At 36.9% G+C, this 23,025-nt stretch overlaps 1 protein-coding gene across 2 annotated transcripts; it reads left to right on the top strand.

Annotated features, from left to right (window-relative positions):
- Positions 1-207: 207 nt before the first annotated feature.
- On the top strand, positions 208-22,570 carry TUBGCP5 (tubulin gamma complex associated protein 5). Of its 2 annotated transcripts, XM_017818478.1 has the most exons (24): positions 208-506; positions 3,003-3,056; positions 3,139-3,247; positions 5,216-5,312; positions 5,909-6,019; positions 6,577-6,656; positions 7,134-7,269; positions 8,811-8,928; positions 10,283-10,372; positions 11,087-11,180; positions 11,483-11,729; positions 11,850-12,052; positions 12,708-12,823; positions 13,477-13,745; positions 14,669-14,867; positions 16,420-16,608; positions 17,189-17,371; positions 17,638-17,722; positions 17,825-17,945; positions 18,630-18,808; positions 19,550-19,675; positions 20,267-20,355; positions 21,315-21,415; positions 22,472-22,570. In XM_017818478.1, exons 1-24 carry the CDS (start codon positions 223-225, stop codon positions 22,516-22,518), a joined length of 3,327 nt encoding a protein of 1,108 aa, XP_017673967.1. In that variant the 5' UTR covers positions 208-222; the 3' UTR covers positions 22,519-22,570. The 2 variants fall into 2 exon arrangements, with proteins under 2 accessions (XP_017673967.1, XP_017673968.1); XM_017818479.1 differs by lacking the exon at positions 5,909-6,019.
- Positions 22,571-23,025: the final 455 nt, after the last annotated feature.

Genomic DNA, 23,025 nt, shown 5'->3' with positions numbered 1-23,025 from the left:
GTAATTGCCAATTACTGATCCCGGGTGATGCCGCCTCTGTAGGGACGTTTCGGAAGACAAGTGGCATTGCCGTGACAGGGGGATGCCGCAGCAGTGGGGCTGGATCGCCGGTGCCTCTTCAGGCGAGGGAGGGTCCCGCAGCGCCCCTCACACCGTTTCCCAGCATCGAGCCGGAGGGTGCGGGCAGCGCCCACCCCTTCTCCCCTCACGGCGCTGCCCGCCATGCGCATGCCCCGCACAGGGAAGCCTCGCGAGAAGAAGGAGGAGGCGGCGGCGGTGGGTCCGTGTCTCCACCCGGAGGTGCCGCCCTTCTGTCCCCTCCGTATCCCTCCGTCCATCGCGGCCATGGCGGCACCGCCGGCCTCGCCCGGCCCCCGTGGCCGCTTCGAGCAGGAGCAGGACCGGGCCGTCCGCGCCCTGGTGCGCTGCGTGACCGGCCTGCCCGAGGAGGAGCTGGGCGGAGAGCGCTTCCAGGCGGCGCTCAATTTCGCCTGGTCCAACTTCAGGTCAGCGGGAGCACTGGAGGGTCCCTGTGCCTGCGGGGTGTCCGTGCGCCGTGTCTGGGGGAGCACCGGGGCGTTTGCGAGTGTCTGTCAAGCGGTCAGTGACTGATACTCCGTCACGTTCAAATCTCAGTCTTTTAGCGGTTTTCTCCTGCCCTGTAAAAAGTCGCCTTCCAGCGTTTTCACGTAGGCTTCCAAATTTTTGTTTGTTGGAGGGAGGTAAGGTATGGTTATACGTAGAGCAAGTAAAGAGGACTGCCAAATCGAGATAAAACTTCCAGCCAAGAATGGTGTGCTGCTTATGTGAGACTTTATCAGTCTGCAGAAGAGAATGTGTTTGGTGTTTATTTGAGCTTGTCAGAAACGTGGTCTTCATTAACCTGTAATATATATTATCTCTTTCCCTTTAATTACACTACCTCCTTAAGTGTCTTTACTCAAGTTTTACACACTGTCTTCAGTTATCACAGTTATTGTTTCAGTGTCTTCTGCCAACTTGAGTTGGACTCGATGATCCATGTGGGTCCCTTCCAACTCAGAATATTCTGCGAAATCTGTGAAACTTTTACATTATATATTTCTAATTACCCATACTGTTGCCAACTGCTGCCTCTTCGGAATCTTCTGTGCTTGTATAAATTGATGCAGCAAATACCTAATCGGTGTAAAATCGATGCTGCTTTACATTTCTCAAGCTGATGAAGCCCGTTTTTGGGGGAGCAGTAGCATAACTGCATTGCGTCTGCGAATCCTAACCACTAATAGGCTCAAATAAAACTGTTTTAATATGCAAATCTCACCTCTGTTTTGCTTACCCAGTTGCTTGTGTAGCTGTGTTCATTTTTAGATTGAGGAATTGTTTCTTTGGTTTTGTTTTTTTGTTTTTATGTTTGAAAACAATATATCAGGAAAACAGAGCGTGCAGAATGAACAACAAACTTTTGACAGAGAGTGTTGGGAAGAGGAAAGGTTTTTAATGCCAGAATTGTTGTCCAAGAAATGATGTTGCCTGCAACATCAGCCTGAGATTGTCTAGTATCATATTTCCAAACAGTGAGACCTTAAGTTGTAGCAGAAACTCTCTTTAGTTTCAAGTTTGTGAAACCTGTGGTTTGTACTGCTAAATCTGATGATGTGTCTGTGCTGTAGTTCTCAGAGCCATCTGTTTATTTCCATGCAGCATGCTAGTCCTCTTTTATTCATGATGTTCCCAACTTGCCTAAAAAAAATTGATAATTTTTTATGTGCGTCTGTTAGGGTCATTAATTAAAACTTTAAGTAATAGACTAAAGAATTTTCACTAGTAACTTCCCTGCAGCTTAATTTTTCTTTTCAGTGCAGATCCTTGGTTTGGGTTTTTTATTGTCTTTCTGATGTGAGGTTCTAAATCTTCTGGTTCTTGTACTTACCATCCTTTTCCATTTGAATTAATTATTTCCTATTTAAGCTAATGTACTGTAAGAAATGACATAAGCTGTATTTTCTTAACCTAAATGCCAGCTACCTGATCAGTGATACGTTTTATCATGCTTTTATTCCAAATCCTAATACGTACACAGCTGAAATCAGACTAATGGGTCTCTAATTAACAAAGTATTTTTTTCTTTAATACTGGCCTATCTTCATCTTGCAGTGCTACTTGAGATCCGCCTACAGTTTCATTTTCTAGTTCATTACTTTGATGTTGAGATGACTTTATATTGTCTTTCCAGTTTCAGTCTGTTTAGTTTAACTTTTGCTCATGATTCCAATCCAGTAGTTTTCATTTCTGTTTGTGATCACAAGAAGTTTAGCCTTGTGTTCTGTATAGTTGTTGCTGGAAAAATTACATTGATGGCCCACGTATAGAGTGTCTTGACCTTGTGCTCACTACTGTCACATCTTACTTCCTGTTCTTTTTCTGTCTGTATCTGAAGAACCTATTCATAGCCTAATTTATTCTATGAAGTCCATCTTACCTTTCATGAGTTCTTATTTTGTCCCTGTACATATATACCTTTGTTGATATATCTGGTTTTGTTTTTGATTAAGCTCTCTTTTCTCCTAGACACTCTCCTTTACTCTTTATAAAAAGGAGCTTCTTTTGGGTTTAGAGGCCTTTCCATGTGGGTGTTTGTTTTGCCTGTGCCTGTGATGCAAGTCCCAGATAATTTTGGTGCCTTTGACAACACAGTTCTTGATCTCCTTGCTCCACTTAACTTAGGAGACAGCATACTTTAATTCCTTAGGTTGCTGATACAGTAGTAATTTTCCATTCAGCTTAAAGTGCTGGTTAAATGTAACCTGCATTCAATTTTTCCATCTTTCAGGTCAATTGTAGTTAATCCTTCTTGAGCTAAGAGACCCCAAGATTTATTTTTGTTAACACTTAATGCTGTTGCTGCATTAAATGTGCATTTTAAAACAGGTAATGTTGTCTTCATGTATATAAATCAGGCTTATTTTCTTCCTTACTTAAGCTTCCTTTTAAACGTATTCTAATGCAGATTTCTTACACAGATTTCACCGTTTTCTTGATGTGAACAGTCATAAAGTAGAGAGGACAATAGAAGGGTGAGTTTTATGCCTGTATGCTAATAATGCATTGGTTCTCCTTTTTTTTTTTAAGCATTTTTTATACTATTTTTATTATTAGAATACATGAGAAATTGGTAATTCATTCTGACCTTGGAAAAGCTGCAAGCTGGAAAAGACTAACAGAAAGATTTCTGAACTTGCCACTCCCAAGTCTTGAAGAAACAAAGGTATGTGTGTTGCAATGGCCGTGTTCTTTTTTCCCATCCGTCTTGCATTTGTACTGACGATGGGGCTTCAGTTGTAACGTTGTGTTGGAAATTTCTGGTGGCTTAGCAGTGGACTTTGCAGTTGCTGTTCAGGTCATGGATTTCCAGAAATGCAAATGCATCTGTTGTCTTTTTGGGGTTTCAACACATGCAGTTTCATGACTTAAAAGGACATGATCTCATTGCAGAGCAGATGTTTTAGGGTCAACATTGTGCAAATGTTGTAGCTGGAGTCTAGGTGAATCTAGATTCCTCTGTGTTCTAAAACAACAAAGAACTGAGCAGTTCGTACTCTTTACTCAATTTTTTTAACTTTAAGTAATGCATCTGGATGTTTTGGTTGTAGTGTTCCTAGCTGGAGTGCTCCTGTCCTGTAGCTTCCTTATTGAGACTATGTATGTGTTTAACCATCGATACACTTTCTGTCAAATCAGTTTAGGATATGGAATGGATGAGTACAGCAAAAGTTATCTCACTTAAACATTTTCCAGTGTAGCAGTGTAATAATGAATTTGATCTTCAAAAACTGAAAGTTCCCACTGTTGGGAAATTTAAGCTTACGATTCAAGAGGTGGTGCTCCATACAGTGATATTCTTTAATAGAGCTGTGTGTTCTGATTTACAGTCTGATTTTACTTCTCATTGAACTGATGATTACCTTTCTTTGCACTGTTTTAGGTTCCTTTTAATTTGTGGGGAAAACCCTGGAACCCTCGATAGCTTACACATATCTTCAGTTATTATAATGTACTTTCTAGGTTTTTGAAAACGTACCTTAAGTTGTGCTTGTTTTGAGACTGGAATGAAATGAAATCCAAACAAACCAACCCAAACACGCAAGCAAGCACTTAATACTTGAATGTTAAAAGTATCTAAGATTTTTCTTTTATTTTTCTTTTTAAAAATGCTACTGGATATGGCTGGAGGTAGATAATATCTCATATTTGGGTAGTTAAATAGCATTTAGTTTTTAGCAGTGACATAACTGGGAAGATTGAGTATTTATCAGTTTCTCTGAGTGGTAAGTGAAACACCAGCTCACACGTGATTGTCACAAACACTTGTAAAGTCAGCAATGTTCAGTAGGAACATAGTATAATCCACATATAGGAGATGAGTATGATGCTGCTTTATCAGACATTTGAGTTATTTTTTCTAAAATGCGAGTGGATCTCATTCGAGAACAGTTTTGTAAGTGTGTTTATGTATGTGTCAAAGAATTTCCATGTGTCTAGATATGAAGTGGTTGGCTGAACAACTCTGTAAAGGTAGAAATCAGGCCAGAGAAAGATCTTTCTATAGTAAGAAATGGTTGTGCAGATTGTAAGCAGATTTTAGAGAATAGTGTAATACAAATCTTTGGACCTTAACAGTGTTGGCACAGTATTCTAACCTGATTGAAGGCCTGTTTCACAACTGCATTAGTGCAATACTGGAGTTTAAGATTTGTCTTTAATAATTTACATAGATTTTCAGATGCGAGAAGATAATGTGAACATAATATTAAGATGTAGTGATTTTAGCTAACTTCACTTTAGTCTCTGTTTTAAATAATTGGCCGTGTGAACAAGGGAATCTAAGACTTGGTTTCCTGCAGGCCCATTACCTTTGTCCTTCCAGCTCATCCACATTAATGTAGCTGTCCATTATCCCTTGTCCTGTGACTTTCACAGTACTTGCATCTTTTCCATGTTCTCTGATTGTCAGCTCAGTAAGAGGTAGATTATGCTGTGGCTACTTTTGAGGTATTTGTATACTGATTGGCTAATTAGTAGGCAGAATTATGTGGCAGATGTTATTTTTGTAATTCAGGACTGGGGAATGGGAACTAATGGGTAGTATTCATGCAGATAATAGACTGAGTTTGTTCCTAAAATCTTTTAGTCCACTTACAGACTTGCCTTTTTTTTTTTTTACTATGTCTTAAAGACAGATACACACTATGCTATACTGTCTCTTCTATTGTGTTTGTCTGATTCTCCATCCAACACCACCTATGTGGAAAAACCAAGAGTCAAAGAAGTGGGTAAGTTTACAAGATGTTTATATTGCTAATGAGAGATACAATCTGTTAACGCAATCTGATAAGAAGGACATTTTTCCTCTCCATTTTATGATCTCCTTCACTTCACATTGCTTTATTGGTTGTCTTCTTTATAATTTATGCATTTAAAATAGCTTGCAAATCCTTCCTACCCCTGTTTATGTTACATCACCTGGTTAAGTTTTCCAGCCATCAAAGTACCTTGGGAACTCTCTTTGACTTGTACCACTATCACAAACGTTCTCCACCTGTTCAACAGTGCTTACACGCGCAAAGACAGACAGTGGATTTCTATCCCGAGTCTCTGTCTTGCACCTCAGTAACAGATCTGCTGAAACAGCTTTGGTGACGTAAATTCCTATGTTCCCCATATATTCAAGGAAAGGGAGACACATTTGAAGGTTTCCAGAGGGAGATCCCAGCTGCGTGCTTTCTAAAGTGGGGCTTTTTCACTCAGTGCCTGAAAATGAGGCTTGCGCTTAAGTTTGAGTGGATACCATCCCCCATTTGTTTACAGTGTTGTATCATAGACTGAAAGAATATTTCAGACTAACCTAAAGAAAATCTTGCATCTTAAGATTCCTTTTTGAATGATCTCTGCACATTCCCTCGGCGGTGTTTTGAATGCACTTTCAGCCCATTCCAGGAATGTGAATATGAAGAGGTTATCTCAAACAACACTAATTACAGTTGAGTAAGCTTCATGTTTAAGATATAATATGTTGTAAGTGTGATTGTTACTTTTGAAGTATTGCACATCACATCATGGATATGTGGTGTCTTTTTTGGAGAGTAAGACAGTCCTTGATTTATGTTGTTTACAGTCCAGGATCCATGTGCATATGTAAATTGTACCATTTAGAATGTTTCCATTGAGCTAAATGGGACTAGTCACAATAAGTGATGTGTTACATTCTTGCATGTTTTTCCAAGATTGAAGTGTTGGGTACTGTAACATTATACAGATAAATGTGCCAATGGCACATGGTGTTGCGTATTTGGAGTGTTTAAGCAAAAAAATTGAGAATTAATAAGGGATATTACATAGTGGATGCATCACAGTACATGTTGTGTTGGAAGTGCATAACCTTGTTAAAGGAGCTGTGGTGTAACCTTAAGTGGAAGGGAATGCCTTCTATTTTAGGTTGAGGGTATCAAGGTAATTTTAACTTTGGAAGTGTTTTTAGAGGAAAAGAAATTCAGAGTTTTGAGGTATTTACTATTTTTATATTTATACTTCTCATAGAAAAGGAAGAAGAATTTGATTGGGGAAAGTATCTGATGGAAGGAGAAGAAATTTACTTTGGTCCTGGTGTAGATACACCCGTAAGTAATTTCTTAAGGTAAAAAACCCAAACTGTATAAACTCGTTTGAAGTATGTTAGAGACCTGGTTGAGTTGTCCTAGTTTGTATGCTCTGCATGTTGATTCCAGTAGGATTCCCCAATACATGGCTTAATACCATGAAATACACACAGACCCAAGCAGAAGAACAGTAATAAAAACACTTTTCTTTTTCACAATGTTTTGACTTAATCCTGCAATTAAACTGGCTGCTTTTTCTGACCCCTGCTTCCACCTCATCAGAAATTTCTGCAGTTCTGTGATCTTTTCCAGTTCTCTCATTTGTCTGGTTATTCATGTTATGCATAACTTAAATCAGTCTCTGTTAGATGGTTATGTTAGTGTCCTTTATAGTGGAAGAAAGAAGAGAATAGTTTGTGTTTGACTTGAATAGAAACTGGATATAGGTCTGTCTGCCATATTGTACTGAAGTGTACTGGGGTTTGTTGTACTTAATAGGATTGGTCTGGAGAAAGCGAAGAGGAAGAAGACACTCAGCCCTTGAGCAGGGAGGACTCGGGTATTCAAGTAGACAGGACACCTTTAGAAGACCAAGATCCAAATAAGAAAACAGTACCTAATGTTTCCTGGAAAGGTTAGAATAAGCTGTAATTCTTCTGATACAGTCATACATACTGAAATATAGCAAGCTAATGCAGCTTTATTTATTATTGTGTTTTCGATTTATAATTGTACTATAGGGTGCACCTTACTGTTCACTCCTGACGGGATTTTATTACAGTAAAGAAGCAATATGAAAGGTTTGATCTGATTTTTGTTATTGCTAAAGGAGAAGAAGTCTGTTTCTGTGGAAATATATGTGGATATTCCAATATAGAAGTGAAAACTTATATAGTAAATGTAGCATGTAGTTGTATAATAAAGTGTATAAAATTGTATAATGTACATTTCATTTTTAAGTATGAGAATGCGGAAACAAAATTTGGTTGAGAACAGAAATAGTTGACTCAGTTCTGAGTATTAAATGTTTCTGAAAAAATAGTTTTGTGTAATTAAAACACTAGTGGCTTTCTCTTGAGTAGCTTCAGGGAGTATTAAATGTAACTGTATATTTTTTTATAGAATATTGTAGGATATAGGTTACCTTTTATATGACAACTGCACAATATATAAGCAGTAGCTATCTAACTGGGATTAGGTAAAGTTCCCTTAACAATCACATTTAAGAAAATAATTTTAGGTAGTGTACTAAATGCCTAGTGAGAAGGAACATAGTGATGAAGATGATGATATTTGGCAGTTTACTTTTTAAATCAGCTTGTTTTTGTATATAGCACTTCAGAATTGCCTGAGACAGGAGCTCATTTTCGGAAAAAAAAATGGAAACCATATAAATTTCTAAACTTATAGGATCATAGTATATCCTGAGCTGGAAGGGACCTACAAGAATCATCGAAGTCCAACTCCTGGCCCTTCACACGACAGCCCCTGGAATCACACCATGTGCCTGAGAGGATTGTCCAAACACTTCTTGAACTCTGTCAGGCCTGGTGCTTTGGCCACTTACCTTGGGAATCTGTTCCAGTGACCAACCACCCTCTGGGTGAAGAACCTTTTCCTAATATCCAGCCTAAACCTCCCCTGACACAATTTCAGGCCATTCCCTTGTGTTCTGTCACTGGTCACCACAGAGAAGAGATCAGTGCCTGCCCCTTTTCTTGCTCTCATGAGGAACTTGTAGACTGCAGTGAGGTCTCCCCTCAGTCTCCTCCTCTCCAGGCTGAACAGACCAACTTCTCATATGGCTTCCCCTCCAGAGCCTTCACCATCTTTGTAGCACTGCTTTGGACCCTCTCTGATAGCTTAATATCTTTCTTATATTGTGGTGATCAAAACTACACACAGTACCCAAGGTGAGGCTACACCAGCACACAGTAGAGCTTATTTTTTAGGACTTCTGCAATATTTAGGAGATGTGGCATTTCTTTGTAAATTAGTTTCTGCATGATGGTGTCATGCATATATGAGTGCAGTAAAGTGTAAATAGTTGTACATGGTAATTCATTTGAAAAGATCTGCAGCTGAGCAGATAGGCTTATTAGTAATTTTTTTGTGTGTTTTATAAGCATTTCCTGTGTAAATAAAAATGTTGCTGACCATCACATGTTTTCACAGTCGGTGAACCTGATGTCCGCAGCTGGCTGGAGCAGCATGTAGTTCCTCAGTACTGGACAGGGAGAGCTCCTCGTTTTTCACATAGTTTGCACTTGCATTCCAATCTGGCTGCAGTCTGGTAAGAAAAATAGTATCATTTACGTATTGCTTACTGGCATACAGTGCTAAATATTGACTTAATTAAGCATCTTTACTTGGAATCATAACGATAATATAGCTGTTACAATTCACTTAAAAACAGAATTAAAGGGGTATGAATGGGTAAGATCAACAAGTGAGCTGTTTATTGAATAAATGAACTTTATTAATAAATTCCTATGCTTTTATTTAATTTTTAATAAGTTTCTTGTGTCAGCTTTCAAAGAAGTAAATCTTACCATTGAATTTTGTTTGGCTTGACCCTTACGAAGGTCTTGAGGAACTAATATTGGTGGGTTGTAAGTGGTTCTGGAAGTGAGGAGTTCCCTAAAGTTTTTGTTTGTTTGTTTTTGGTGTCTCCTTTACAAAGTTAGTCTTAAACACAGATTTCGTGTGGGGAAGGAATATGAAGCAGTATATTGCCATGATCTGCCATGGTCTTGGAAAGAAAATGAGAATTAAAAAAAATGAAAAAAAGCCTGGTTCTTTCCTGTCCCAAATTCTGACATATCAGTACTGTAGTAATAAAGTTCATTAGGTTTGTCTTTGGTTTCCTTAATTTAATCAATTTCTTAATCAAGGAGCTGTTTTACTGTAAGTTGATTATCTAGCCAGTTATAACCCAAATTTACAATGAATATTAGAAAATCAGTAACACGAATAAAGCAGATGTATGTTATATATATATGTGATATATAACCAGTATTACTTAACTTGGACTTTTAAATTTTGAGCACATTTACATAACCTTTGCCACTGATGATATTAATGAGTAAAAATACTAAAAATGTAAGTAATTGTTCTATACTTTGCTAAAATATGAAAAGTACTATGGAAAGTTTACAAAGAATTGTAAATTGAAAATTTCCATTTCTTAAGTAAACTTTTGGGCTAAAGTGTGAACTTCCTTATGTGGATTAGGGCAATTGATATTTTACTTTCTAGCTTAGTATTTTTCCCAGAAGGTAACGATAATTTTTCACAGCATTGAATGAAAAATAATTGAATAATCAAGGATCAAGAATTAAAAAAACCCCAACAACCAAACCCCAAAACCCAGTGAAAATCCAGTACTTCAGGTATTTGCTACTTAATTGCTTGTCTTGCTGTGTAAGACTAGATAATATTTGAATGTTTTCCATGGTATCTTGCTTAACAATATGAAAACAAACTGTGCTTTTGTTTATATGTTTAAAATGTCCCCATGAACATCCAATCTGCTCAGATACGAGTAGAACAAAACTGAGCATTAGGATTATTTCTTCATTCTTATTTTCAGGTGATTCAGCTTGTATTTCAACCATTACATTTTTTTCATTTCCTTTTTTTCTAAGGGATCACCACTTGTACACCAGTGATCCTTTGTATGTGCCAGAAGAGAGAACCCTAGTCACAGAAACTCAGGTTATACGTGAAACTCTTTGGTAAGAGCAACATCACAAAGCTTGTGCTTTAACTTTTAGTATTTCTCTCAAGGAAATGAGAGATCTGTCTTTGAAGACATGTTTGAAGAATTATTACTGAGCTTTTAATTTGCACTGTTTCTGAAAAGAGAGATGCTGCATATGTGTGTTAACTGTTTATGTTTGAGGCACTGGAACAGGTTGCCCAGAGAAGCTGCAGATGCCCCATCCCTGGAAGTGTTTAAGGCCAGGTTGGATGGAGCTCTGAGCAACCTGGTCTAGTGAAAGGTGTCCCTGTCCATGACAGGAAGGTTGGAACGAGGTGATCTTTAAGGTCCCTTCCATTTTGTGATTCACAAAGAAGGAAGTAGTATACTACCTCTTGTTTGCATCAATTCTTCAGTTGTAATTGTTAAAAAGAACCAATTTGTTCTTATCCTGCCCCTATAGATTTTTAATACAGTGTCCAATTTTAGAAAGTAGGTAGAGTCATCCTATAGCTGGGAATTATCTCAACTGGAAAGAAACTGTAAGAAATGTTTGCTTGGTGCCTGTATTTAAGTGTTGTTGTTCTAGCAACAACTTACATTACCAATACCATCCTACTTGATCTGTGGTCTCCTGTTACTCGAAGAAAATAAACTTACAGGCAAGCGAGAGCTACTTCTTTTATTAATTATATAATTATAAGTGCATTAAGGGGGAAAATTACTACTCTTTTCATTTCTTTTCAAGGCTACTTTCAGGAGTGAAAAAGCTTTATATATTTCAGCTGAATGATGGAAAAGTGACTGTTCGGAATGATATTATTGTAACTCATTTAACCCATGTAAGTTGTTTCTGAATCTCAGCTGAATATATCTGTCATTAGAAAGATGTAATTTGGGGGAATACGCAATTAAACTACTTGTGGAAAAATCGCATTTGTACAACTGTGTTTTTTCTAAAGTAAGGACATCTGGCTTAATAAAACCAAATGGGCTGTTCCTGTATCTGAGAATGTGATGAAGCAATAGCGATTGCAGAATTTTATAATATTTTAATTCATAAAGATAATATTGTAATTCAATTTTTAGGCTTTATAAAATGCAATTCTTATTAGATGATTCTAAAAAGTATGGTTTTTTTTAGAATTGCCTGAGATCTGTATTGGAGCAGATAGCAGCATATGGTCAAGTTGTGTTTAGACTACAGAAGTTCATTGATGAAGTGATGGGACACAGCCCAGAAAGCATAATGCATGGAACAGTTTCGACTCCAAAGAAGACTACTGAAGCCCCATTCAGAACCTACCAAGCTTTTATGTGGGCTTTGTATAAATATTTTATTAGCTTTAAAGAAGAACTTACTGAAATTGAAAAGTGCATAATCAACAAAGGTACAGTGTGAGGGAAGTTTTACAAGAGGGGGACACACAATTTGATGACAGTGACAAAATTTGCTTTTCTGTTGGATGTTCCTTTTATACATCTTGTTTTGTTGTTGTTTTTTTTTCCAGATAAAACAGTCACACTTTCAATAGTAATAGATAAGCTGTCTCCCAGACTGGCACAGCTGAAAGTACTTCACAAGGTTTTCAGCACAGGAGTAGCGGAAGTACCACCTGACACCAGAAATGTTGTACGAGCATCTCATCTGCTTAATACTCTCTACAAATCTATTCTTGAGTATGACAGTGTTGGAGAGGCATCTGAGCAAACGGTAGGAGAAATAATTCCTTCCCTGATAGAACAACACGCTAGAAGATTTAGTAATTAATGCATTATTGTTTTCTGACATGAGTCCACTCAACCTGGACAAAACTGGATTTACGAGAAGATTGGCAGTGGTGTTTTTTAGGACTGAGGGGAGGAACTGTGAGGAATCAGAGGCCAGGAAACTGTTTTGAAAGAGGGAACCTTGGAATAGGTTTCCCTCCTATTTCTACAGCTGCATAATTCAGTTACTGCTCAAATGTGGGAGTTTGAATTTTTACATTAACTTGCTGATTATACTACTGGAAATATAGTCCATGTCATTATGTCTTTTTGTTTTCCTGTTTTCTATGTTATGGAACCACAGAATGTTTTATGACTACCCCTTACTGTTTGAGAGATGTTAAGAGTGAAAAAGTGCTGTTTGGGTGTAACTGTGATTACAAAAGTAACAAGGGGAAGCATGAACAATACAGGCTTCCATTGAAACTACTAAAGCTGTAGTTGTTAGTTTAACATTCTATCTTTAAAAGCCTTAAGAGTAGTTATGTATATCTTACAAACTGTGATTGCACAACTAAGAGGTTAGGCTTTGCCCATACCGCTTTCAATGCTTAGTATAAAAACATTCAACCATTTTTATCTTTTTTCTTTGAATTCAGGTATCCCTTTTGTTCTCTCTCTGGGTTGAAACTGTGAGGCCGTACTTACAGACAGTGGATGAGTGGATAGTCCATGGTAATTTATTTGATCCTGCAAAGGAATTTATTATTCAGAGGTAGGGATGCTGATACTAAACACACATAATATTTAACATCCTTTATGTACTCTTTTTGGGGTTTTATAGTTTTGTTTTCAGTGCTACCAACAGGGCTGATCTCAACTTTTATTTATATGTGTGTTTCATTTTAGTTATCTAATTTAGGTTGTTACCCATCTGACTTGAAAGACAAAAACTGAGTATCTAATGTAAGCAACACAAAAAACCAAAGTGAACTACAAATTGGGTTTCACCTACTCTAGAATTTTTCAGCTTTCCCAGTAGCATTTACTTCAGTGTTGTATTTTAAATAAATCTGCAAGTCAATCACTCATCATTTTGACATTAAGGATGCATGCCACTGTGAATAGTTAACTTCCTGGACAAATTTAATTATAATTACTCTATTTGCCTTGTTTTGGGGGTTTATTTGGTTGTGCAGTTGCTTTATGTCCTCTGACCTGATTGTTTATCCTGCCAAAGCAATCATCCATTTCAGAGTGTCTAGATAGTTTGCGATATAAATGTGCTAATTTTATATAGTTCTAAAGTGCTTCATTACTGTTCTAAGAGAAAGGCAAAGCATAGAACAAAGATTCTATTTATCTCCTAGTAATGAAGTTTCATCTTTTGAAGAGGGAAATACTCAACAGCTTTTTATTGCTTTGCAGAAACAAAAATGTTCCAGTTAATCACAGAGATTTCTGGTATGCTACCTACACATTATATAGTGTGTCAGAAAAGACTGAGAATGAAGAGAAGATGAGTGATAATGCCAGTGCCAGTTCCGGCAGTGATCAGGCCCCTTCAAGCAGACAGCACACTATGGTCTCTTTCCTGAAACCTGTGCTAAAGCAAATTATCATGGCTGGAAAATCCATGCAGCTGTTGAAGAATCTTCAATGCAAAGATGGCTCTCCACAGCAGGCTGCGTCAAGAGGTGAGACGTCAGTTTGTACCCTATCGTGCCTTAGGGTATCTAACAGTATGGGTGTATTTTTGGTTAATAATGTCGGTATCGTGGTTGGTAACTTGAGGTCTTACGGAAAACATTCTTCCAATGCAAGCAAGTGAAAAGAGCAAAGTAAATAAAGCTGAGTGTTCCATTTTCTTTTTATTTCTGTAGTTTTTTCTTAAACTTCTTTTCATGTGCTTGCAAAGCAATTTTTTTTTTTGTTATGAGACAAAACCAGCTTTTATGTTCTAATAGTAAAGGTTTTTTTAATAAATAATTGTTCTCTATTGCTAAGTGGTTCAGTAATTCTGAGGTAGCATGTGGAATTTTTTTTTTTTTTTTAAAGCTTACTCATAAGTAGATGAAAGATATTTGGATATCTAGGATATTTATCCTGCGTGATTGTAAAGCATTATACAACATTTTAACCAGTGTTGGAGCTTTTTTTGGCCATTTTTTTTTTTTAAGGAAACAATTTTTTTCATTTTGCTGTTCCTTGATGTTTAAAAGTAGAGATAGTTAAATTATTTTAGAGACTCACTCTGTTTATTTCCCCCTTTGATGTGAGAGTATCATCTATTCTAGTGAATAGTGAAGGGTTGTTTCAGGTGCTAAAAATTAACTGCTTTTGCAACTGAAGTAGGAAGTTGTTTAACAGTCTCAGAAATATTTCATATTTCAGATACCCATTCTGCAATCCATTTGAACGTATGCCTGACCTTAGGCGTTGGACTACTCCTGTAATTTCAAATATGTATTTGGGGGTTGGGTTTTTTTCTGAATAGTGGCCTAAATTTACTATTTTAAAAGTTAGCTAGTGAATGTTGGACTATGGAGTTCTTCTTTTAGTTCAGATGATGTTTTCTCTTTGAAGAAAATCTTACTGTGGAATGTGTTGCCCGATTCAGATGCTGAACGAAAGAGCTTATACACGCTGTTCTTGGAATCGGTGCAGTCTCGCCTGCGGCATGGGGAAGAGTCTGTTCCTGATACTATTACAGAACAGCAGGCCACAAAGCAGAGCCTGATAAAGATGCAGTCTATAGCGGAAAGACACTTGGAACTGGATGATGTCCATGACCCACTGCTGGCTATTAATTTTGCCAGGTAAATGAATGAGCTTCCTGCTGCATATTTGAGAGCAATGTTCTGCCTGGCGACTTTTGGTAGACCACATTTTCATTGCTGCTGCTCCTGGAAACAAGCAAGTGCAGAACAAAGAGGAGCATCAACAATCAGTGACAGAGGCTAAATAGGCACTCCCCTTGTGCTTGGTTAAAGAAAAATGTGCTATTCGCAATTGGTAGCATAGAAAATTGGAGTAGTCTCTATCATAACAGGCTTTGAGCAAATAAGTGGTTTAATAGGGAATAATAGGGAATGCCATTGTAAAATCTGAACTTTTAAATTAGTTTGATTGGAATTTGTACACAACGTCCTTGATTTGCACCATGGATATTCTTAGCAGAATGCAGCTTCAGTTGTGCTCTGTTTAAATCATTTAACTGTAAAAACTTACCAAAAATCATGTTAATTGCATAGCAATTCTTCATTCTTTGTAATGAGGGAGGTCCTGTGGAGGTTATAAATGTCTTGGAAATTAGCAGGAAAGGCAAACTCTGAAAATCTCATTTATTTTGTGATTACGAATAAGAAAATAGCTTTTTATGTTTTTCCTAAATACTAATTGTCAATACCACCTAGGAAGTCTCTCTGCTGTGCCTTTTGCAACCGGACGTCCCTGTCTCGTATTGGCTTTTTTAGCCACCAGCGCTCTTGTGACGAACGTGGGTAGAGCCCTCCCCAAATCTTCGTTCGTGAAGCCTAGCCATGAAAAATGGAATTGTCAATATACATGTTTTCATCTCAGTCCTAGGAGGAACATGTTGTAAAGAAATCATAATTAATAGTAGATAAGACTTTATTATTTCCCTTGTTCATTGAGACTATTCTCTTTGTCAAAACTGCTACATTAATTCCGTGTCTGACTCATCCAGTCTATCAAGGCAATAGCTGTTATGAGCCAGACTTCCTCTAACAGTGGGTTCAGCTGGCAAGTAGCTTTTTACAAAATATTATAAAAATTTGATCCTTTCTGTGCAAAAACAATTAAACTTACCAAATGTAGACTACAGATACTCGTCTTCCCATCACATAATATTACAGATAATATACAGGGACACTATAATTAAGATGCCTCAAGCCAGTTCTCCATCTGTGGGGTGGTTTGGGGGGTTTTTTTGTTTGTTGTTTTGTGGTTGTTGGTCAGATTTTTACTTTGTTTCTTTAATTTTATTTTTCTTTCCTGGGAAAGAAAACTGCTGTATATGCACAGTGGAGTTTTAAAAGTTCCTATGACAATGGGTTTGCTTATTAAGCTGTACAGTGTTTGAACTTGATGTTTTTCAGAATTATGCCTTAAGCAACTGTGATTATAGAATGCCGTCCGTTTTGATATTCTTGTATCTGGTGATACACAAACAGTTTGATGGATGACTTAATAGGCTTGATATGTACTCTTGTTATGAATCAGCTTTTAGTACTCCTGCACCATGTATTTCAGAGCAGAGGATCCACTATTGATAAAAAGTACAGCATTGTTTTATGTATTGTATCAGTAATGAGCCTTCTTCCCTAAGCAGTTTGTTTTATTTTGAAGACTCTATTTGGAACAGAGTGACTTTCATGAGAAGTTCACTGGTGAGGATGTCTCTGTGGATAGATCCTCAGAATCTGTGACCTGCCAGACCTTTGAACTGACATTGAGGTCTTGCCTTTATCCGCACATAGACAAGCAATACTTGGAATGCTGTGGGAATCTGATGCAAACTTTAAAGAAGGATTATAGGTAAGAAAATAGATTTGTTTTTCCTTACCTTTTTTTTATTACCAGTGGTATGCCATCACTCAAAGAAGCAATTTTATCTTGTGTTTCTATTTCAATTTGATAACCAACAATAAAATCATTAGGGAGAAAAGGGGGATCTAACATGAAAGACTCTTGCGTAAAAACTTGGTCTAGCTTAAATCAACAGCAAAGCTATCATTTATCTTCAGTAGAAGTTCAGTGGGGAAATTGTTTCAAACAGTTCTTCTTAATAATGTTGTCATTTGAAGTTCATTTTAGGGAGAGGGAAAGATTTCCAAACTATGCTGTTTCTGACAATTACCTAGCTGGTGAGATAGCTGAATATCATGAGCACTCCTGTTGAAGTTAGTGGGGCTGTTTAGGCTTACAGGGAAAAACGCATTCGTTATTTGGTTTTATTTGAATGCATGTGAAAGCTCTCTGAGGGTTAAACAAAGGATTCACTGTGGACCTTGTTACATTTGTGTCCAGTACTGAGTTCTTGTAGAGAAGAGTTTTGTGTTTTGGGTTCACTTGTATGAGGAAACTGAGGAAATGTTATATGTTTGTTCCTGTTTAGGCTTGTAGAATATTTGCAAGCAATGAGAAACTTTTTCTTACTTGAAGCTGGAGATACCATGTATGACTTCTATACATCTATTTTTGACAAAATTAGAGAAAAGGAAACTTGGCAGAATGTTGCTTTCTTAAATGTTCAGCTACAAGAAGCAGTTGGACAACGCTATCCAGAGGACAGTGCAAGGTAAAATGCAAAACATGCTTTAGTTACGTTTCTTTCACACTTACCTCTATTAATGTACTTAACTTGCATAGCACAATACTAATTATTGTGTACTCATTAAAATAATCTGTTTTAATGAAGTTTTGAGCTGTTGTCATCTTTTCTACCCAAGTCCTCCAGATTAAATCAGACAGTTGGTATTTAGCAATAAGAAATAAAACCTAATAAAACCAATTACGAATTTAAAACAGATTCTTATCAATGACATCACTTGTTTCCTTGCATAGGTTGTCTATATCATTTGAAAGTGTTGATACAGCAAAGAAGAAACTCCCTGTCCACACCTTAGATGGTCTGACATTGAGTTATAAGGTAATGAGTTAAAATGGCTGTGGTTCTTATTCTAGAACAGATTTGAAATGTTGTATTAAAATTACTTATACTTTCTGTCTGATTATCCTCTCTTCTTCTTAGGTTCCTTGGCCTGTGGATATAGTTATAAGTTTAGAGTGCCAAAAAATTTACAATCAAGTTTTTCTGCTCTTACTGCAAATAAAGTGGGCCAAGTATAGTCTAGATGTTTTACGATTTGATGGTAAGATACTTCTTCAATGAGAGATGCTCTATAAATAAAGTTGGTTTGTATTCTAAGAACATAAAGAGTGTTCTGCTTTCTGCAGTAAGTAGTATAAACTAGTTAGAATTTTGATTAATTCTATAAAATATTAATCTGTGTTAGCATTGCAAATTAGATATATTAAGCTGGGTATGTTTTTCACTTCTTTTCAGCCTCAGGGATAACACTATTCAAGCATTCCCTTGGTCTCTTTGATTCAAGTCTAGTTAGTTATATTGGAAACTTGTTACTTCTTTCTTCAGACCTTGCAGTTGAAAGATCTGTTTACCACACCCTAATGTTTTGCTTTATGTATAGTCCAAGTTTTTCTGTGTAATACCTTGCAGACAAGTTAAGAAAATAAGATGAAAAAAATACTCTATTTGAGATTGAAACAGTAAACTGTTTGGGGATTATAGAAAGAGATTTCTTAGTATTTCCTTCACCAGGTTAATGTGTATACTCTTCCTGTCCCATGTAAAGTGGATACGGACTTCGTGTCTTATAAAAACAAATTAGAAAGTTGGTGGGTTCATCTATGATTTGACCATCACTTAAGTAATTATCTTCTCAAAAGCATGTGGCTTTCTTCTGTTTAAACTTCTTGGGTGTGACTGCTTGAGTCTTTTCCCAAAAAGAGCAATACTCTTGCCTTTTTTTTAGAACTAATCTCTGCTGCAGAAAACCCACAGGTTAAGGAAGGAACTTCACTAGAACAAGGAACGCGTCCTCTGTTTGGACCGCAAACAGAAAGCATAAAACAACAAATACATCGCATGTTCCTCTTAAGAGTGAAACTTATGCATTTTGTTAACAGCCTGCACAACTACATCATGACAAGGGTTTGTCTTATATCACGCTTTCATTTATATTAAGAACTTGTAACTGGAGATGCAGTATTAATTTTTCTGTAAAATATGTTTTAAAAAGTGCAAAATCTAAGTATAATATCCTTCCTGCAAAATGATTTTGAGCTTGACATGTTTTAGTTTTAACTTGGCCATTTTAATTCAGTAATTCTGAAAATGCTTTAGGAGTTCTACATGCACATGATTGATCTTTGGATATTACTAGTTCTTTTTGACTCTTTGTCCCAGTGGTAGATGACTGAAGCATAGTCATGTAAAAAGAGGTTTGAGTAAGCTGTTCCTCTCTTAAGAACTGTTTATGCTGATAAAAGTGTTACTGCAGATATTTTAGTTAAATGGATCCTTCTCAAAAATCTCTAGCACACATTGTATACTTGACTTCTTGAATATAAAGGCAATGCCTATAGATTTATATCTGCTCTACTATTGCCTTTTTTTTGCCTTTAGTAAAATTAATACGCTTCAGTTCCACTTCTCCAAGGATAGTCTGTATGTCCTTGTGTAGTGGCAGTATTCATATTTATATGAGGAATGTTGTTGTGTAGTGAGAAGAGCTCGAAATGTTTGCTATTGATAGTAATTTGGAGGCTGATCCTAAAATTTGAGAGGGAAGAGCAAATGAATCATGCAGTTTCAGACTCTTAAAAATATATTGGAAGAGAGTCATAATCACATGTGTGCAACAATGAATTTAATAATGGTCATCTTTTTAAGATTCTTCACAGTACAGGCTTGGAGTTTCAACATCAGGTAGAAGAAGCCAAAGATTTAGATCAATTGATAAAGATTCATTACAGATACCTATCTACAATTCATGATCGCTGCTTACTGAGAGAAAAGGTGGGTAAAAACTTAGCAAATTTGATATGTTGAGTTTAGCAGTGCAAGAAAGTAGTTCAGTAGTAATTATTCTGTCTATTTTGCAGTTCATACATCCTAAGCAAATGTTTAGGTACTTTTGAGGAAGTCGTAACTTTTCTAGAGTTAACACAGAGCCTGTTTCCCGTGCTGGTCTCACTTCAATTCTGTCAAGGAGAGAAGATAAAATTAAATCCTGTATATTGGATATTACATGGCTCATTTGTTTCTAAGAGATAGGAAGTTTTGAACAAGCTGAGACATGGCAATGTAAGGAGGGTTATACTTAGTGGTATGGCAGGAAATGGAGGTACATGGATACAGCATTGAAACCTTTTATCCCTCGTACTGTCTGTGCATAGTCCACATCGAAGTAGTCAGCTGCAAAATCAATTGGAGAACAAATGCAAAACACGTCTTAAATTTGGAAGAATCACATTGTACTTAGGAGATTGTTTTTACAGATCAGATTAAATGGCCTGTGATACCTTTGCATTGCAGCATAATAATGCATATTATTATGGTGAACAATGAATTTCTGACTTACTCCTTGTGTTTTAATTGTTGTTTTAGGTGAGCTTTGTGAAAGAAGCTATAATGAAGGTGTTAAACTTAGTACTGATGTTTGCAGACCGTTGGCAGGCCGGTTTGGGGGCTTGGAAGTAAGTACACATGCCTACAATTCTACATGGTTATATTTTTGAGTATGATTTTGAATTATTTTAAGTATGATTTTGTGCCCAGAACTGCACACAGCACTCCAGGTGAGGCCACACCAATGCTGAATCCAATGGGATAATCACCTCCTTTGACTGTCTGGCTGTGTCAGACACTCAGAAGTTGATGTATGGTCCTGAAGCCAGCTGGTGTGGACCAGCTCACTTCGTGTTTTTCAGGACTAATTCTCTTTGGCACAGATGCTACCTAGAATTTGGATCCCACTCCTGTGGCATTAGGAAGTTGCTATTTTTGGAGTGCTTTTTTCATTCAGTGTGTCAGAACTAATTTGTGAATGCTGTTAATAAAGACTGAAACTCGGGGCATGTGATTACGTGCTCTTGGATGTCACAGGAGAAAGTCATAGCTGGTGTAGTGTCATCTGTATCATCTTGGGAGAGGGGAAAAAGGAAAGGAGTGACTATTGTGAACTATGTCTTCTCCCTTGACTGGTGAGTGCTAGCTGACAGAGTCCAAAGTGGAATTCAAGAGATGGCTGATAGTAAAGCAGTGTGGCTGTCCCTGTTTTACTGGCAGTAAAACCCCAGTAGGTTTCCCCCAGGTTGCTCTGAAGCAGTAGGGACCAGGAAAGGGTGTCTTGATATACAAACATATGTAGTAATAAAAATTGTCAGTTGGAACCATAGAGTTCCTCCAAATCACTGCAGAGATTTCTGAGACAATGAGGAAATTATTAGTGCCATTGTGATAGTGCTCAGATGCTCCTGTGAGAATTTTCTCTGTTTTTTAGGAGTATCATACTCAAGCATAACTGAAATATTCTAAGTTCAAGCCAGAATTCTATATAAAGAGTACTTTTGTCATTTACTGTGAAATTTCAGTCATATTTTGAAGATAACGTAGTGGCTGGTCTGTTAAGCATTCCTACATAACTGTTTTGTAGGATGGAATCCATAGAGAAGATGGAATCTGATTTTAAAAACTGTCACATGTTTCTTGTAACTGTTCTCAACAAAGCTGTCTGTCGAGGCTCTTTTCCTCACTGTAAGTACATGAAGCTTTTTACATACCTGCACTTACACAAGCTTGCCAAGAATGTGTTTATATTTTAATCTGTATTAATGTTTGTCAGTACATCTTATATGTAATTTTGTCAGTTATTCACAGAGGGACATGAAGACTTACTTCTTACTAAGATAAAGTCATTTTTTTTTAGAGTATTTGTGCCAAGCTTTTTCATGACAGCTTTCTTCAGTTTATCTGCCTTCTTGATGAGAGGAAGCTGATGTAGCCAAGCAAGTGACAAGCAGTTTTCTAAACTAATGAAACTAAGTTCTGGGGTCATAAAAGAGCATTCTTTTTGTTCTTATTGAATGACAGCTTTGATACATCTTGAGCAGATAAGATTTTAGTATTATGGTGCCTCAGCTGCAACTGCACTGAGCTGTTGGCTCTGCCTATCTGTTGGGAGTTACTTCCTTGGTAGTAGAAACAGCAGAAAATGGTATGTCTGTGTTTCTACTTACAACCTGATAATAGCTTAAATTGTTAATCAGTGCCAGTTTGAGTTAGGGGGGGACTGCTCAATGAGGTTTGTTGGTATGTATATGTATTTTCTAACCACATCTACAGATAGTGTAGGAGACGTGACTTAGTGGTGGACTTGGTAGTGTTAGGTTAATGGTCGAACTTGATGATTTTAAAGGTCTTTTCCAACCAAAATGAGTCTATGATTCTAAAACAGGTAATATCTGACATTGCTGCTACTCAGTCTACAAGAACTATCTGTGAGATCAGCTTGCTTCCCCACAACCTTTATTTTTCTTTTGTGTACAACAGTATTTCAAACAAAGGAGCTAATTTCTTTCTGGTTCTTACCACATGAAATAACTAATGGATAACTGATGGCAAATGTGGTGAAATATCGTCTAAACTGTGAGAGACTAATAAAATGTCTTACCATCTTAAGTCCTGAAGTATTACAATGTAAAAAACAAACCAGTATCTTCCTTTTAAATGACTGAATTGAATATTGCAATAAGTATTTGCAGGCTGCTGCAAATGCAAATATTAACTACTTTTTTATTGTTTGTTTCACAGTGGAATCTTTAGCTTTGTCACTGATGGCTGGCATGGAACAAAGTTAATACCCAAGTCTGTTGAATTAATGAAGAACTGAAAGCACCATTTATGTTGAAATTCCCATGTGTAAAAAACTGTAAGCATTTTGCACTCCAGTTTAAAATGTGTATAGCTAAATGATACCAATGGTTTGGAGCTGTGTAACATATTTTAAAATGTAAATAATGTACAGGTAAGTGTATTGGTGGTGGCAGTGTTTGTATATGCTTCAACATCAAAAAACATGTATAGTGTAAAATGCATTCTGTGTAAACAATCTTACTTGAAAATACATTAAATATATTTCATGCTGAAAAAAGGATTTATTTTTTCTTTAATTATGAGTAATTTAAAATTTACTTTTTCCATTATTTTTTCAGGTGTGAATAGGTCACAGAGTAGTGTGGAGTGGTGTGACTCAAATCTTAATGTTCAGAAAGTTGGTCGAGTTAATTACTGGCTTTTTTTAAAAAGGCTAAGAAGCATGCATCTTATTTGCTTAGTGATTATTAAGAACTCTCTAAGAAAACTGT

This window comes from Lepidothrix coronata, unplaced genomic scaffold (genome assembly GCF_001604755.1).
Source record: "Lepidothrix coronata isolate B3197 unplaced genomic scaffold, Lepidothrix_coronata-1.0 Scaffold68, whole genome shotgun sequence".
Taxonomy (NCBI): domain Eukaryota; kingdom Metazoa; phylum Chordata; class Aves; order Passeriformes; family Pipridae; genus Lepidothrix; species Lepidothrix coronata.
Note: the sequence above shows the minus strand (reverse complement) of the source record. Positions and strands in the feature narration are given on the sequence as shown.